The 14,497-nt window shown below is 45.7% G+C and overlaps 1 protein-coding gene across 37 annotated transcripts in view; it reads right to left on the bottom strand.

The window, feature by feature from the left end:
* The window catches only part of PLEKHA7 (pleckstrin homology domain containing A7), a 198,920-nt gene that overhangs the window by 81,236 nt on the left and 103,187 nt on the right, over positions 1-14,497 (bottom strand). For 33 of the 37 annotated variants that reach the window (XM_070491238.1, XM_070491246.1, XM_070491243.1 and 30 more), the window contains one exon: positions 652-735. In XM_070491238.1, coding sequence (XP_070347339.1) covers positions 652-735 — 84 coding nt within the window. Of the gene's footprint in view, positions 1-651; positions 736-3,776; positions 4,126-6,434; positions 7,134-9,497; positions 10,150-14,497 lie in introns of those variants that run through there. The other 4 variants (XM_070491262.1, XM_070491264.1, XM_070491265.1 and 1 more) reach the window with 4 other exon arrangements.

Consider the following 14,497-nt stretch of genomic DNA (forward strand, 5'->3'; position numbering starts at 1 on the left):
TCTAAGTCCTGGCTTTGGACTCTTAGTTGAGGCCTCCCTGAGAGGCTGGCTCAGCTTGGTCTGAGGCTATATTTAAGGTACTTTCACATCAGATGAGCGTGTTCTCTCAGAGCACAGCTAATGTGTTAGATGATGCTTGAGGGGAAAGGGAGCTTTTAAGATGCTCTGACAATACCAATCACAGCACATCCCCATATCTTCTCCCCACTTCCACATCTTCCCACTAAGAGACGTACAGAGATTGAAAAACAAAATTCTCGCATTTCTTTTTGTTTGTTTTGAGGAAGATCAGCCCTGGGCTAACATCTGCTACCTGTCCTCCTCTTTTTGCTGAGGAAGACTGGCCCTGAGCTAAAATCCATGCCCAACTTCCTCTACTTTGTATGTGGGACACATGCCACATCATGATGTGATGAGCGGTGCCATGTCCCCACCCAGGATCCGAACCGGCGAACCCCGGGCCGGTGAAGCTGAACATATGCACTTAACCGCTGCGCCACCGGGCCCACCCCCGTTGCATTTCACTTTGAATCAACCAACTTACTCCAAGCCCCTCTGAGAGAGAAAATAGTCCAACAAGCTTTGTTTTGAGCAAGTGCCTTAAAGCTTCCAAACTCCGCCTGAAAAAGGAGAATTTATAAAAGTACTTACTCTTCTTGAAGAATAAATTCGCTATTTTCTGGAGAAAACTGCCCACTCACAGGATGCCTGAATGCTGTGGTCTGCTGGTTATGGCTAAAGAGAAAGAAAGAGATAATGAAGGAGAAGTCATGTGAATGGAAAGGATTACAGACACAACAATAGGTCAGTAATGTCTGAGAAACCCCCATCATCACAGCTTCCTCCCTGGGTGAGACAGTGGGCCTTTCCTCCGAGAGGCCCTTAATCTATCAGAACCCGGCTGCATTTAAAACTAAGAACTTCCAGCTCAGGTGCCAAAGCCCACCTAAGATGCGGGGATTTTAATTCTAGGGAAGTCTTGGCTTGATGAGAACACTGCTTCTTAGAGGAACATTCCATCAAACGAGCCGCTCAGCAAAAAGTGACTTTAAGATGGCACGAGCTAAAACAAGAATGAAGGAAAGCAGACGGCACTTTCAACAGCTTCCCAAAACCATGAACCAGGGAAAGAATTCTAAGAATTAACCACCCACCCAGAAAAATCTATCTTCTTAAAATTCTTCTCTCTACTACAAAACGTCTTCACTTCAGTGATGGGATATAAATGTATGGGCATGTCTCTGCAACGTGAACCTGCACAGTTTCAACACTGTGCAGTTTCTATCACCCTTTTGAAGTTAGGAGGGATCAGCTTCCAAGCCAAGCTGACAGACACAACCAAAGTGTGTAGGTGTTTTGTGTATTCACAAAGGCTGCCTGGCTCTTTGAAAGGAAGGAGGAGCTGGATCTAGAGGCTGCTGGTTTGCTCCATGAATAAACTAATCTAACCTCCTTGTTTTTAAAAGAATATGATTTATTATAAAATGTCTTTCCCAACCACAACATCATACTCATTTTAGAAAATATAGAAAGAAAGAAAAGTCACCCAGGATCTCACCCTCTAGAGCTTTACCTGGGTATCTTCTCCTTCTTAGCCTTTTTTCCTTCTCTTAAAATAAGAGAATTGTGATTTTACTGTATTTAGAAATCTCTATCCTGCTTTTTCACATCCTATTAACACAGAAAATTTCCTATGTCTTTAAGACGTCTTCGTTTGAAAGAGCTGAATAATAGTCTTACCATATGGATGTAAATTTTTTTCACAACCATTCAAATGGTCATGTGTGTGCCAGGCATTGCTTTAGGTTCTGGAGACACAGAGTGAGCAAAAGTCCTTCCCCACGGTGTCTACATTCTAGAAAGTTTTACAGTCTTCAAATACTGGACATTTTAGATGTGCCCTCCTCCTCCCCACCCCACCCCCATTATAATCAACACATCTTTGAATACAGGCTTTTTCTGCAATTCAAATTATTTCCTTGGGTTAAAGTCCCAGAGGTAAAATGACTTTAAAGGTCATTTTTAAAGCTCCTAATACAGATGGTTAAAATGCTTTCACTGTCAGAGTCAAGAGATCCTCTCAGTTTGGTAGTGTTAAGATAGTAGCCTCATCTCCAAATTGAGCCACCCTGGAGATTAGTAGGTTTAAATAAGCACAGTGCAAGGTTAAAAGAAAAAATCTCTAGGTCTACGAGGTTTCTCTTACTCTGCCCTGGGGTCTAGTCAGAGCGTCCTGCGTTCTGTGTCTGGGGTAAGCTGGCACTGAGGTCAGAGCAGCCTGAGTCCTAATAAGCCAAACGTGAAGCAGGCAGAGCCATCAGGCCAGGCTGCTCCTTGGCCCTGCGACTATGCACCACCCCCAGCACCCTCTCACCCCTCCCAACCACTGCCAGCCTCTGAATTCCTAGCTCCTGGTCCCAGGCAAGCCCTTGGAATCCTAGGACCTCATCTGGCAGGCAGCAGCCTGATCTTCCCAGAACAGCAGAGTTAAGGCATGAGCACCTAGACAGGAACGAGAAGTAGACCCCTTAACACCTGTTTCAGAAATCCTCGCACCATGTTCAAGGGTTAGGCTTTATCTGCTCCTCCCAGCTTCTTTTAGAGTCATCTCCATTCACCAGGGAATTTGAAAACACAAACTCTAGTCTAAGCCTGCCTCATTTCCACCTGGAGAAAAGAAACGCCCTGTTAATAACGGGAATAAGAAGAAAGCAAGACCACCACTATCTATATTACCTCTCAAGGGCTCTACAGTCTACAAAGCCTTTTCTTACACATCTTAGCTATTAACACCATTGAACCCCATTTTATGAATGAGGAAATGGATCAGAGAGGTTAAGTGACTTGTTCAAGACAACTTCATCAATAAGTAATGATTGGACATGAATCCAGGTCTTCTATTTCTAAATTCAATGCTCTTTGCATGATAACCTGCTGTCCCTTCCCTTAGGAGTCTGCGGGGCTGGCAGCTTCCCGGCCATGATCAGAAAACCCTACAGACAAAGCATCAGCAAAACAGCATACCCACTGTTACTCCTCCTTCTCTCCTTCCCCTTGGGCCCAGGGCCAAAGTTCTGAATAACATCATCTGTATGGCACTCAGGAGCCCCCAAACAGCCTTGGGTCTTATCACAAGGTCAGCTTGGTGGATCTCTAGTAAGTGAAGGCAAAGAGCACATCTTCTACACGCCTGGAGTAGCATCCAGCATCCAGCAACCACTTCATATACGCTGCACAACCTTAAAAACAACTCCTGGGCTCACCACACCCAACTCGTACCAGCTTAAATAAGCTCCGAGTCTTGGGTAAAAGAATTCTGAGCTGGAAGGTATAGGCCCTAAGACGAATTTTACATTCTAACATTAGGAGGAGGATAGTTTTTAAAAGTGGACAAAAATATAGCTGTCATTTGATCAGACCTAGAGGCAGCTCCCCAACCCTTCTTCCCTAATATGGATGCTGCCTGCCCTTTTTGCCAAAAATGTTATCAACCACAGCATCATCACCACCATTTCCTGCATTTACAGAAAGCTCTAAGTGCAGTCACATTCATCATCGTATCCGACCCTCCCAAGTACCCACTGAGGTAGGCAGGGCAGATATTTTTATCCCCATGTTACTCACAAGGAAACTGAGTAAGTGGGTTATAGCATGCTATTGGAACACTAAATTTAAAAACAGGACACATACATTGAGAAAAGAGAAAAGAGATGAACCAGATTAATGTCTCCTGAATACTGAGGTCTTCAGATCTGATCATTTCTGATCAAACTCACCCAGCTTGCTAACGGCAGAGCTTCTGGTTCAGCACTTTTTGAGCAAAAGAAGAAGAGTTGGGTCCTTCAGCTATTTCATTCAACCTTCCCAAATAGTAGGGTAGGCTATGTGTCATCACACAAGGCCCAGAAAGGGCAGATGACTTGCCCACAACAACAATCAACTCCTGTGTTCCTGCACACCGCCACCCTTCTGATCTCTTCCCACTACTCCAGACTCACCCTCCAAACCAAGGCTGCCTATCAAACACTGGATCCCCACACTCACTTGGAGACCACAAAGTCCTCCGACTTTATCTGCTATCCTGGCCCCTCAGCTCAAAAGCCCCAGCCTGCTCCATTTCCTGATTTTCTAAAACTCATGAAGAATCTCATGTCCTACCACCCCATCCTAAGACGCATTTAGCAGGCACAGACAAATCCCCTGAAATACCTGTTCTTAAACCTGAATTGCCACCTTGTTTCTTGGGAGTGATGGAGATGGCCCGGCTGGGAGCCAGGTGGCTGGTTTCAATGAGCACAGAAACTCTCTCTCCTCCATACAAGGGCTTCTATTTCTCTTCAGACTACTGAGAAAGTAACTTGGCAAATGAGCTGAAACAACCTAGCCTTTATTCCCAGGCCCCGCTCTTCCTCCCAGGAGCAGCCCCTCCAAGTTAATGGGCAGCCAACCTCACCTAGGAGAAGACCAGGGATCACGGATGGAAGGTGGCAGGGAAGGATGATCCCTGTGAAGGTGGGCCCTGGGTAATCATCCCTGGAAGTAAGCACATCTTCACAAGCCCTGGGCCAGGAAGGACTTGGGTTATGCCCTAAAGAAGTCTGACAGCAAACCCAAGAGACTTCATAAGGGGACAGAGTGAGGACCAGGAAGAACTGGAGACGGATTTGAGCTCAACATAAGGAAGAGCCCACCTACAACCCCAGACAGGGCCAGTCAAAATATAAACAGGTCCTACAGTTTCTCGTAACATTTTTGCAAGATTAATTTTCCATTCATATAGATTTTGACTATAATTTGAGCAGCGATTCTGGTTGGTTAAACATAAATGTTCCAATTACTTAGCACGGCAATTTTGGGGGGCACGGGGAGAAGTTCTGGAGTTATGTGAATGGTGCTCAAGAGTGGAGGTCAGAGCATCCTGATAAATCAGGTCTTCTGACAGGGGTGGTATTGGTATCCTGAGAGTGTGACAGATCTGCTCTGTCAGCACCAGCTCTTATCTGGCCTGTGCTATAAAGAGGAGAAGAAACAGCTTCAAGCGTAAGGAGGGTATCCGGCCCCAAAGCCTAAGGAGGGACTCTATCAAGGCTCTTCTCACTGGTATGCTTGGCAGCACTTGCCACTCTGGACCTTTCAGCTCCTCAAGGCAGCTCCCAGAATATTGGAGAAGAGTCACCTTGCAGGCCTGAAGCCATGTTCAGCACTGCCTCCAGGCTTGTTAAGGCACTCACTATCTTTATTCTAATTCCCAATGTCTTAAGAAAACCAAGGATTCTAGGTAACTTAATAATGCTCCTGCTTAGGTCCCAAAATTGATAACTGAAACCCAAGAACCAAAGAAATTGCCTCCCTGTCTTCTTTAGTTCCCACTTGGGCTGCAGAGTAAAGAGGTGGCAACCAAGAGCTGGGACAGCATCTCCACAGTCCCTCAACATTTGTTAAGCTCTTTTTGTTTTATTCTACTTAACACTTTTACAAAACTGCTCATTTAGTGCAAAACGTCACCATTGTTCACATGGCATTTCCTAAGGGGGCTGAGGATCTTATTCAAGTGATCTTTGGAGCTTGCACTACTTCAAAAATGTCAAGACTTTCAACAGCTTGCTTCACATGGGCGTTACTCTGATAGGCCCTTCTTCCAGAAGCATGGGAGTCAGGCCTTGATGAGCCAACATATGGTCCCCCATCCTCTCTCCAAGTGAAAGCCATGAACACAGCCACTAACCAGCCTCCTTGAATATCCACCCTGAGCATCAAGTCAGCCCAGGGCCCTGGAGTCAGAAGATCTGGGGTCAAACTAAAGCAAGCCACCTCACCTCTCTGAGCCCCAGCTCTTCCATTTGCAAATAGGGAATAATAATAATATCCTTCTAAAAGGTTGTTGTGAGGGTAAAATGAAGGAACATATATGCAAGAGCCTCGCACAATGCCTGGCATACAGAAAGTACTCAATTAACGTTTGCTGAACCTGACTGTGCCTTGACTATGGCTATGACTACGGGCATCTAAATTTTAACAGGGCTAAAGCACAATGAGCCTCCTCCCCCAAGTCCCACCAAACCTGATACTCCTTCTCCAGGCTTCCCTATTTCCACTAACAGCATCGCTATCCAACAACATGGGGTCATCCTCCATTCCTGGCTTTACCTTAACCTCCACATACAGTAATCTTAGCAAGTCCTGTGGCCTCAGTCTACGCTGAATTCATCCACTTCCTCCATCTCTATGGCCACCACCCCAGTCATCTCTTGATAAGACACTGCAACAGCCTCCTAACTGCTCTTCCTGCTCTCACCCCGGGCTCCGTACCACCCATTCTCCTCAATGGCAGCCTAACTGATCTTTTAAAACGTAAGTCAGATCACATCACACTCCTCCTTTAAACCCTCAACAGCTCCTCATCACACAGAAAGAATAAAATTCAAGCTCCTTACCTTGGCGTACGAGATCCTAGATGATCTGGCCCTGCTCAGCTCCATCCTCTTCCTGTACCACTCTCCTGCTTCCCCATCCTGTCCCAGCTACACGGGCCTCCTTTCTGCTGCTTGGTCACTAAGCTCTTTCCTACTTAACAACCCTTGTACTAGCTCTTTCCCCGATCCTCTCATAACTGGTTCTCCATCATTAAGACCACAGCAGAATTATCACCTTCTCAGAGTCCTTCCCAGCCACCCACTGAAGTAGGCTCCCAGTCACTTCATATCTTGTCACCCTATTTTAATTATTACTGTTATTTTTCTTACTTATGGATGTGTTTGATTACTGTCAGTCTCCCTGACTAATATGTGTATTCCAGGAGAGCAAGCACCTTGCCCGTCTTTTGACTGCTATTATCAGCCTGTAACAGTGTCTGGCACTGTAACACTTGCTGAACGAATGAATGAGAAACAACTAAGGAGACTCCTACCTTAAATTGAGGCCATGCCTCCAAACAGGCCAGGTAACCCTACAGACGTCTGGATTCAGGTAACAAAGAGACAAGAACCTAAAGGGTCATAAGCCAGCAGAAGGTGGTGGCTTCTGCTCTTACAGCCAAAGGAAGAACGAGACACCAACATGCCAAGAAAGCTTCATCCTTGGCTCTCTCCCAGCTGTATTACAATATAATTTGGAGAAATTAGCCCTCCCCTGTAACTTCCCCCATCCCTGCAAAGGAGAGTTACTATATCAACAGAGAGAATCAAAGAATGGAATGCAAACACCCGAGAGGAAATTACTGAGTGATTAAAAACATGCAGGAGGATAATACAAGCATCACCTGTATCTCCCTTTTGTGAACTGGGAGAGTATTTGGTGTGAAACCTACAATTTGGTGACTGATTATACCCTTTCTCATACTGCTCTCTGCCTATTTCATATGTTTGTTCTCCTCCCCCTCACCTCTACCTACAGTAGGATCCTAAGTCCCTGGAGGGCTGGGAGCAGTCACTCACTTATTTCTCTTGTATCTCCTGCATCACAGAACAGTAACATCCATGGTGCAGGCACTTGAACTCCTTTATCTCAACAGCCTGAGCACAAACACATGTCACCTTCAGGGAGAGGCTGTGCAGAACCCATCTCATTGTCTGACTTCAGCAGCCCAAGGTATCACAGATCCCCCAGAGAGTTGGGGAGGCAGGGGAGGCCTGATAAAGGATCCTACACCTAGGCTAGGAGACTCCACCAGCCCTGGGGAGCACGGCACAGACCAAGGAAGGGCCTTCCGCACTCCCACACTGTCCACATCTGACTCACACACACACCCAACCAGGCAGAGACACTGAAATCCAGCCAAACCCCAGACCCACCTCCTGGAGGGGAAGTCAGAAACGGCTTTCCTCCCCAAAGGTGCCAAAAGGGGCAGAGCCTGGCACAGACAGAGCCAGGCATAAGAGAGTCACAAAATTAACTGAGCGAACTTAAAGCTCTCATATCTTGCAAAGAGGGAAGTCTGTCCTCTCCAAACTCTAGATTTAACAGACTGAAGTCTTCCAGCATGACTTGAAAAGCTCTTTCTTTCATTAGGCTCTCCAGATGTTTTCAGATCCATTCAGTGGCCAACTCATTTCATAAATTACCTCTTCTGACCCAGTAACCCACAAACCCGTCTGTAAACCGGAGTTTGCTACAAAGTCGTCGTCTTCCAGAATTTAAGATTGCTACTTGGTTGATACCAAGTTTTAATAGTTTTAATTTTGGCTTCACAGGACCTCAATAAACATGAAAAGATTAAAGCCAAACTCCTGATAGAATGAGGACATCAAACCCAGAGAGCCTCCCCTCCCCTAACTTTTTTAAAGGAAGCTGGCAGGGAAGCAATGTAATAGGAGTTGAGGTGCCAGCTTTGTTACTACCAACCAGTTCCACGCCCCCAAACAAAGACTCAGCCTCTCTGGGTCTTAGTTTCCTCATCTGTCCGATGAGGGGGTGAGGCTCTCCATCTGGAGGGGCCACATGAGGCCTGCAGAGCATGAACCCAAGGCGGCTCAGAGTCACAGAGACTGGAGTTCAAAGCCCAGCTCTGCCGCACAGCGGCGGTGCACGACCTTGAACGAGTTAGTGACCTTTCCGAGTGCTGGCTTCCTTATCTGGAGAAAGAGAAGACAATTCCAACCCTGCAAGGTTGTTATGAAGAGCACTGATAATGTGCCTGGCCTACAGCAGACACTCAAGCTTCAGTGCCTCATATTTTCCTTTTGCTAGCTCTAAAGCTCCACTCTAACAGAGTTGCTTTGCCTTTTTCCATGTTGCAACCTCCAGTATTATTAGCCTGCTGTAGGACAGCGGATCAAGAACACATTTTCTTCCTTTTGAGTTAAGACACAACACTCAACCTCCTGTTTAAACTTCTATTTAAAGAACTTGCCTGCCAGGCAAAGTGGCTTAAGATCAATAGGCACCTTCCTTCAGCCACACTCCTGTCCCTCACTGGGTCGAGCCTGATGGTTCAGAAAGTACTGCCCACGAAAAACCGCCCCCCAGGAGGGTGCGCTGAGCTGGGGACACACACTCCACCAAAGACTTAAAACTTCACGGGAAACGTTTTCGACCTCAGAGAACACCCACTTTTATGCTTCTGTTTAATACTCGTCAATAAGTCATCTTCCTCAAGTGTAACATGAGAAGGCTGGAGCAGGTGATGTTTCAGGTATCTCCCAGCTATAACAGCTTAAGACGCGGAGGTTGATCTCAGACTACTCCCGGAGCCACAGACTGAAGTGTAACAACACTACACATAATTGAAAGCAGAAAGGGACGAGGCAGAACAGCTGTCCTCCCCTCTCACTTGGCGACAGAATATCCTTTGGAATGACATCAGGGGGGTGTAGTTAATGATACTTTTGTCCTATTTATTCCCAATTAAATTGGATTGTCTGGGTTTTTTTTTTTTTTAAACTGCAGGCGCTCCCAACCAAGCCATTGAAAACTCCCTTTCTCTCAGTCATTACTAGGCTTTCATGAATCAGAATACATCGCAGTAAACTGAACCCCTATGAAACCAGTACAGGACTAACCTGCTCTCCCATTCTTGCCGGGAAAGGTGGCAGACACACTCACTCTCTCCTTGAGCTCCATGTTCAGGATTGCGTCTTCCTCAGCCTTGGCCTTATGAAAACTCCAGTTCAGATCACACAGGGAGGGCGACCCAGCCACCTGTGAAGCGGAGGCTGCCAGCCCGCCCGCCTGCTCTCTCTCAGTTTTGGTTCTGGAGCAGCTGCCTCCTAAGGTGCTACAAATTCAGCAGGCACTTGCTCCTACTCATTCATTCTCCTTCCTCCCCACCCCCGATGCAAAATCTGGCAATGATGCAGGAACACAGTTCCAGCTCTGAGTCACAGCCCCGCTGTGGCCAAGGAGAATACGGGCTGGGAGTAAACAGCGAGGCACGCACTTTGTGTCCCCGAGGTCCCGAGTCTTCTGTTCTTCTTTGAGACTGTGGGGTTGGCTGCCCCTCTAGAAGCAGGACATAAGAAACACCTCTACTTATGAGCTCTGGAGTCAAAAGAAAGTGCTCACTCAATTTTGTTCTGCCACACTGGGGCTGAAATCAGCCCCAAAGCTGAGGCTTTGGTGGGGAAATGATGGCTCTTTTATCACTATTGCACATGGTCAGAGCCGGGAAGGAGCTGAGCAGCTACAAGCCACCACCACCCATTCCCCCAGTAACAATCTATGATTCCTCCAGCACTGCTTGGGATGGCTAAAGTCCCCTCAGCATCAAATTAACCATGCAGCTCTCACTCCCAGAAGAGGCCCGGAAAGGAGAAGGGGAGGGGGTTAGAAAGGGAAACTAAGGCCTCGAGGTGCCTTGACTGCCTGTGGCTTTACCGCCACAGCCACAGATCAACACCGGTGCTCTCCAAGTCCGCAAGTAGGTACATGGAGACTACAAGTCACAAGGCAGGTGACCACCTGAAATAGAAGCTCCATGGGACAGGGACTTCTGTTTTCAAGCGATGTTCCAGTGCCTACATAGTGCCTGGCACGCAGTAGGTGCTCAATAATGTTTGTTGAATGAAAAAAAGAATACAGGGATTGTATTCTGACTCTACTTGGGATAACAGTTTTACTAAAATTTGTATCCATTACCACCATTTTTTCCCTTTTAGAAATCTCCACATCCTTTCTAACTCCGGCTCCTGCCTGCAGGGAGTGTTCCATAAATCTTTAAGTGCAGAGGTGACTTACTGTGAAACTAATGAAGCTCACAGTCTAGGGCCCCTGACTTTCACAAGCCCCTTCCAAGCCCTAGAAGGGCCCTAGCAATGTGTTTACATGCTTTCTGCAATTATATGTATTTTTAAAGAAGGCCTCCCAAATTGCATAAACATTGAGCCCCATGAAATATAGATCTGCCACAGCAGAATGAAAGAATGAATAAGTCACAAGCCATCCTGACAGGTTATCTGACAAGGACATTTGACAAAACTTACTTTAACCACAGAAGAGATAGGCCCCAGCCTACAGACACATCCTAATTGATCCCAAGTCAATTGCTGTAAAGACTGGATGAGGTCTAACAGCACAAACTCCATGCAGCCACCATTTATTTAGCCCTACTATGTGCTTAGCACTATGAGAGCTTTGGGGTAAAACAATGATTAGAACATAATTATCCCCTCCAAATAGGAGCTTACAAACCAACAGAATAAACTGATATGGTCATAAATAGATACAAATAAATATATATTTTATATGTTAACTATAAGTAATGCAAACATAAATAACCACAGGTCAGAATGGGTGCCATAATATAAAGCAAGGCACATGTATTTGTGAAGTATCAATCTGCTACGTACAATAACCCTAGAAGGTCAATCACATTATCCCCATTTTAACGGCAATATTGAGGCCCAAAGGGATCAAGTGCCGTCCTAAGACCACAGAACCAGTAAGTGGCAAGCTCAGAATTCAAGCCCAGATCTGCCTAGCTCCAAAGTAGGGGCTTGTTCTGAGTGGCTGCACTTCAGTCAATAGCCAGTTGCTCTAGAGAAGCTCTGAAACGTCTGGGGAGACATGCTGGCTTCAGAGGTACAGGAACCACACCGAGCTCTGGCAGAGATTGGCAAGCTACCAAAGCCCACACTCCTGGGAGAGGAGGAACAGGAAGTGGCAGGAGCTTATTCATCAGGTGTAGGGGCATCACCCTGTTCACCAGGCAACACCCTAGCAGGGATCAGTGACAGCTACCTGAGAGCCACATGAGGCCATGTGAGAGGCTCTCACCATGTGGCCCTGCCTCCACGCTTCCTCGTCCTTATTGCCATATTGATCATGCTGAAGCACAGCTCTCAGTCCATTATGTTCTGTTACATGCCCTCCATGGCTCCTCACTGCTAAGGCCTCCTTCTCTCTCTCCACGTCCCTATAGCCCCAGCTCCTGCCAAACTGAACTGTTCCCCAGTCCCCGAGTCACCCTGTCTTTCCTACGCCTGGGTTTTGGGCTCTGGCTGTCCTCTTCCCTAATGAATTCTGCCCAATCTTCAAGGCCCCATCTCCTCCAGGAGTCCTTCCTAATCACTCCAGGCCACTCTGCTTTCTTCCTTCCTCAATACTCTCAGCACTGAAGGCTTACACTCTTTATATAGCAATTACACTTCCCAACAACTCTTTTCATTTTGCCTCCCAAAAATTAAGCACTATGTGTTACAGAAGAGTATAAACTAAAAAAGCAGAAGTTTCCTTTTTTGCTTCCAATTCAGTGTCAATCTCAGAGGCAACAACTTTACCAGTTTCTTGTGTATCCTTTGCTTTTGTTTGCTGCCTTTACGAAATTTTTATGCATTTAAAATTTTACATACACTTTTTTTTTTTTGCTGAGGATTAGCCCTGAGCTAACATCTGTTGCCAATCCTCCTCTTTTTTTGCTGGGGGAAGATTAGCCCTGAGCTAACATCTGTGCCCATCTTCCTCCACTTTATATGCAGGTTGCCACCACAGCATGGCTGACGAGTAGTGTAGGTCCGTGCCTGGGAACTGAACTGTGAACCTGGGCTGCCGAAGCAGAGTGTGCCGAACTCAACCACTACACCATGGGGCCAGCCCCTACACATCTTTTTAGAAAAAAATCACATAAATAGAATAAAACCATACATATAATTCTATAACTTGCTTTTTACTTTACATATCTTGACTCCTCCATATTCGAATGCAAGGATGAACATAAGCAGTCCCCTCCACACACAGCTCCCCCAGGACCCCTGCACCAGACCAGACCAACCCAGAGACAGAGATGACCTGGGAGCCCATCTCATATGCCAACCTGCCCCAACATGTCTCGGAGGCTCCAAATTGATGACTTAATTCATCCCCAAAATTAGTTTTATTTGAGCCATACAAATTTTAAAAATTGAGCCTAAGTTTAACAATGGGAAAATTTCATGTAAAAATCCAGCTCATCTTGGAAAAACAAAAACTGTGCCAACTCTGGGCTCCCATGAGAGGTGGCATGACTCTTCTAGTTCACTGCAGTCCCCACCACTCCCTACTGCTTCCTCATGTTGAGGGTGTACTCCTAGTGTCATTTATCATGACACCTGCATTCTTATTTTCTTATAGGAGAGAAATTTCTTTGTACCTATATCTCAACCAGAATTGGGAAAAGGCAAGATAAATGGAGTGGACCAAGTATTCCAAAAACAAGTTGGAGAGCACAAGCACAGGCTGCTTTTTTATCTGCTAAGCCTCTGGAGACATTTGAGTTTGCAACCCTTACCCTGTACCACTACCACTGATTCTGGAGAAGATCTCTCTTTTAGGAAGGAGACCCGTTTTAAAAAACAAAGATTTCTTGCAGAAGAGTAAGAGCTAAAAGAAGATGGCAAAAATAGACCAAAAATTTTCCTTCTCACAAAAAAAATCTTAGAAGAATCTTCCCAACAACTGAAGCTGAGTGGACTTACCCTCAGCCTTCCCTGACGGGTCTCCTGAAGAGTGAGCCCCAAGACAGCCAGCAGACTGTTTCTTCTACAGAGTGAAAATTCCAGAGAGGCACCACCAACAGTGCTCTCCCTAAAGAATCCAAAGGAAGAGAGGTACCAGCGGCTGCAGCCCCTTATGGACACCCATAGGGCCACTGAGAGCAGGCGGGGGCTCCTGCCACAGAGAAGCATTGACCAGGTGCTGCCTAGAACAAGATCACAGACCTCCCTCAACCCGAACAATGCACCGTCTACTGTGGTGTTTAGAGCACAGGCCCTGGAGTCCAGCCCTCAACAGCCACTCACGTCACAGATAAGGAAACTGCTCCAGAAAGCAACTTGGAAAAGTTGCTACCATCTTTGAAAAATAATTGCTTCCACTAGGTATTCAGGAAGAATCTTAAAAGGTCCATAATTACTAGATGATCAGCCCTGAGTGATATTGCATTACTTAGCCCCAACCATGATATGTGACATAAGTATATTCATCATTCGTGTAACAAATATTTGAGAGCCAACCGGATGCCAATCCTATAGTGTCTTACACCTGAAAGGTGAGTAATCAAGAAGGATGAGGCTATTAATAGCTTGGTCTCCATATCCTGTTAAAGGTGAACAAAGCAAACAATACACTTTTTCACATTTTTCAGACTCATGAATGATAATGCTTTCTCAGTCAAGAGCTATAAATTCTCAAATCAGTTTATTAAGCCAATTTGAGACATAGTTTATTAATAATCCTTGCTTTCCAGAAATCACAGTATTAAGAGTTTTAGAGCTGAAAATGACACAGACCTCACCTCATCCAATCTCTTTGTTTTAGAGATGAGAAAACTGAGATCTCAGAGGGCTAGAGAACTTCTCAAGGGCATAGTTATTACTAACCATAAATTAACACCAGGCTCCTGAAAACAAGGATGATGAAAAAAAATCATACATTGTTTTAAAATTAATTACCTGTCTCAAAATCCACCTTCCAGTGACTCATTTCCACTAACAAACATGAAAAATATATTTTAGAGATGGGAATACTTGTATCCAGTTAAAAGACCTGGCATAGAAATCCAGTGTCGTTGGTTTGGATTCAACTAGGA

Source organism: Equus asinus, chromosome 20 (assembly GCF_041296235.1).
Source record: "Equus asinus isolate D_3611 breed Donkey chromosome 20, EquAss-T2T_v2, whole genome shotgun sequence".
Taxonomy (NCBI): Eukaryota; Metazoa; Chordata; class Mammalia; order Perissodactyla; family Equidae; genus Equus; species Equus asinus.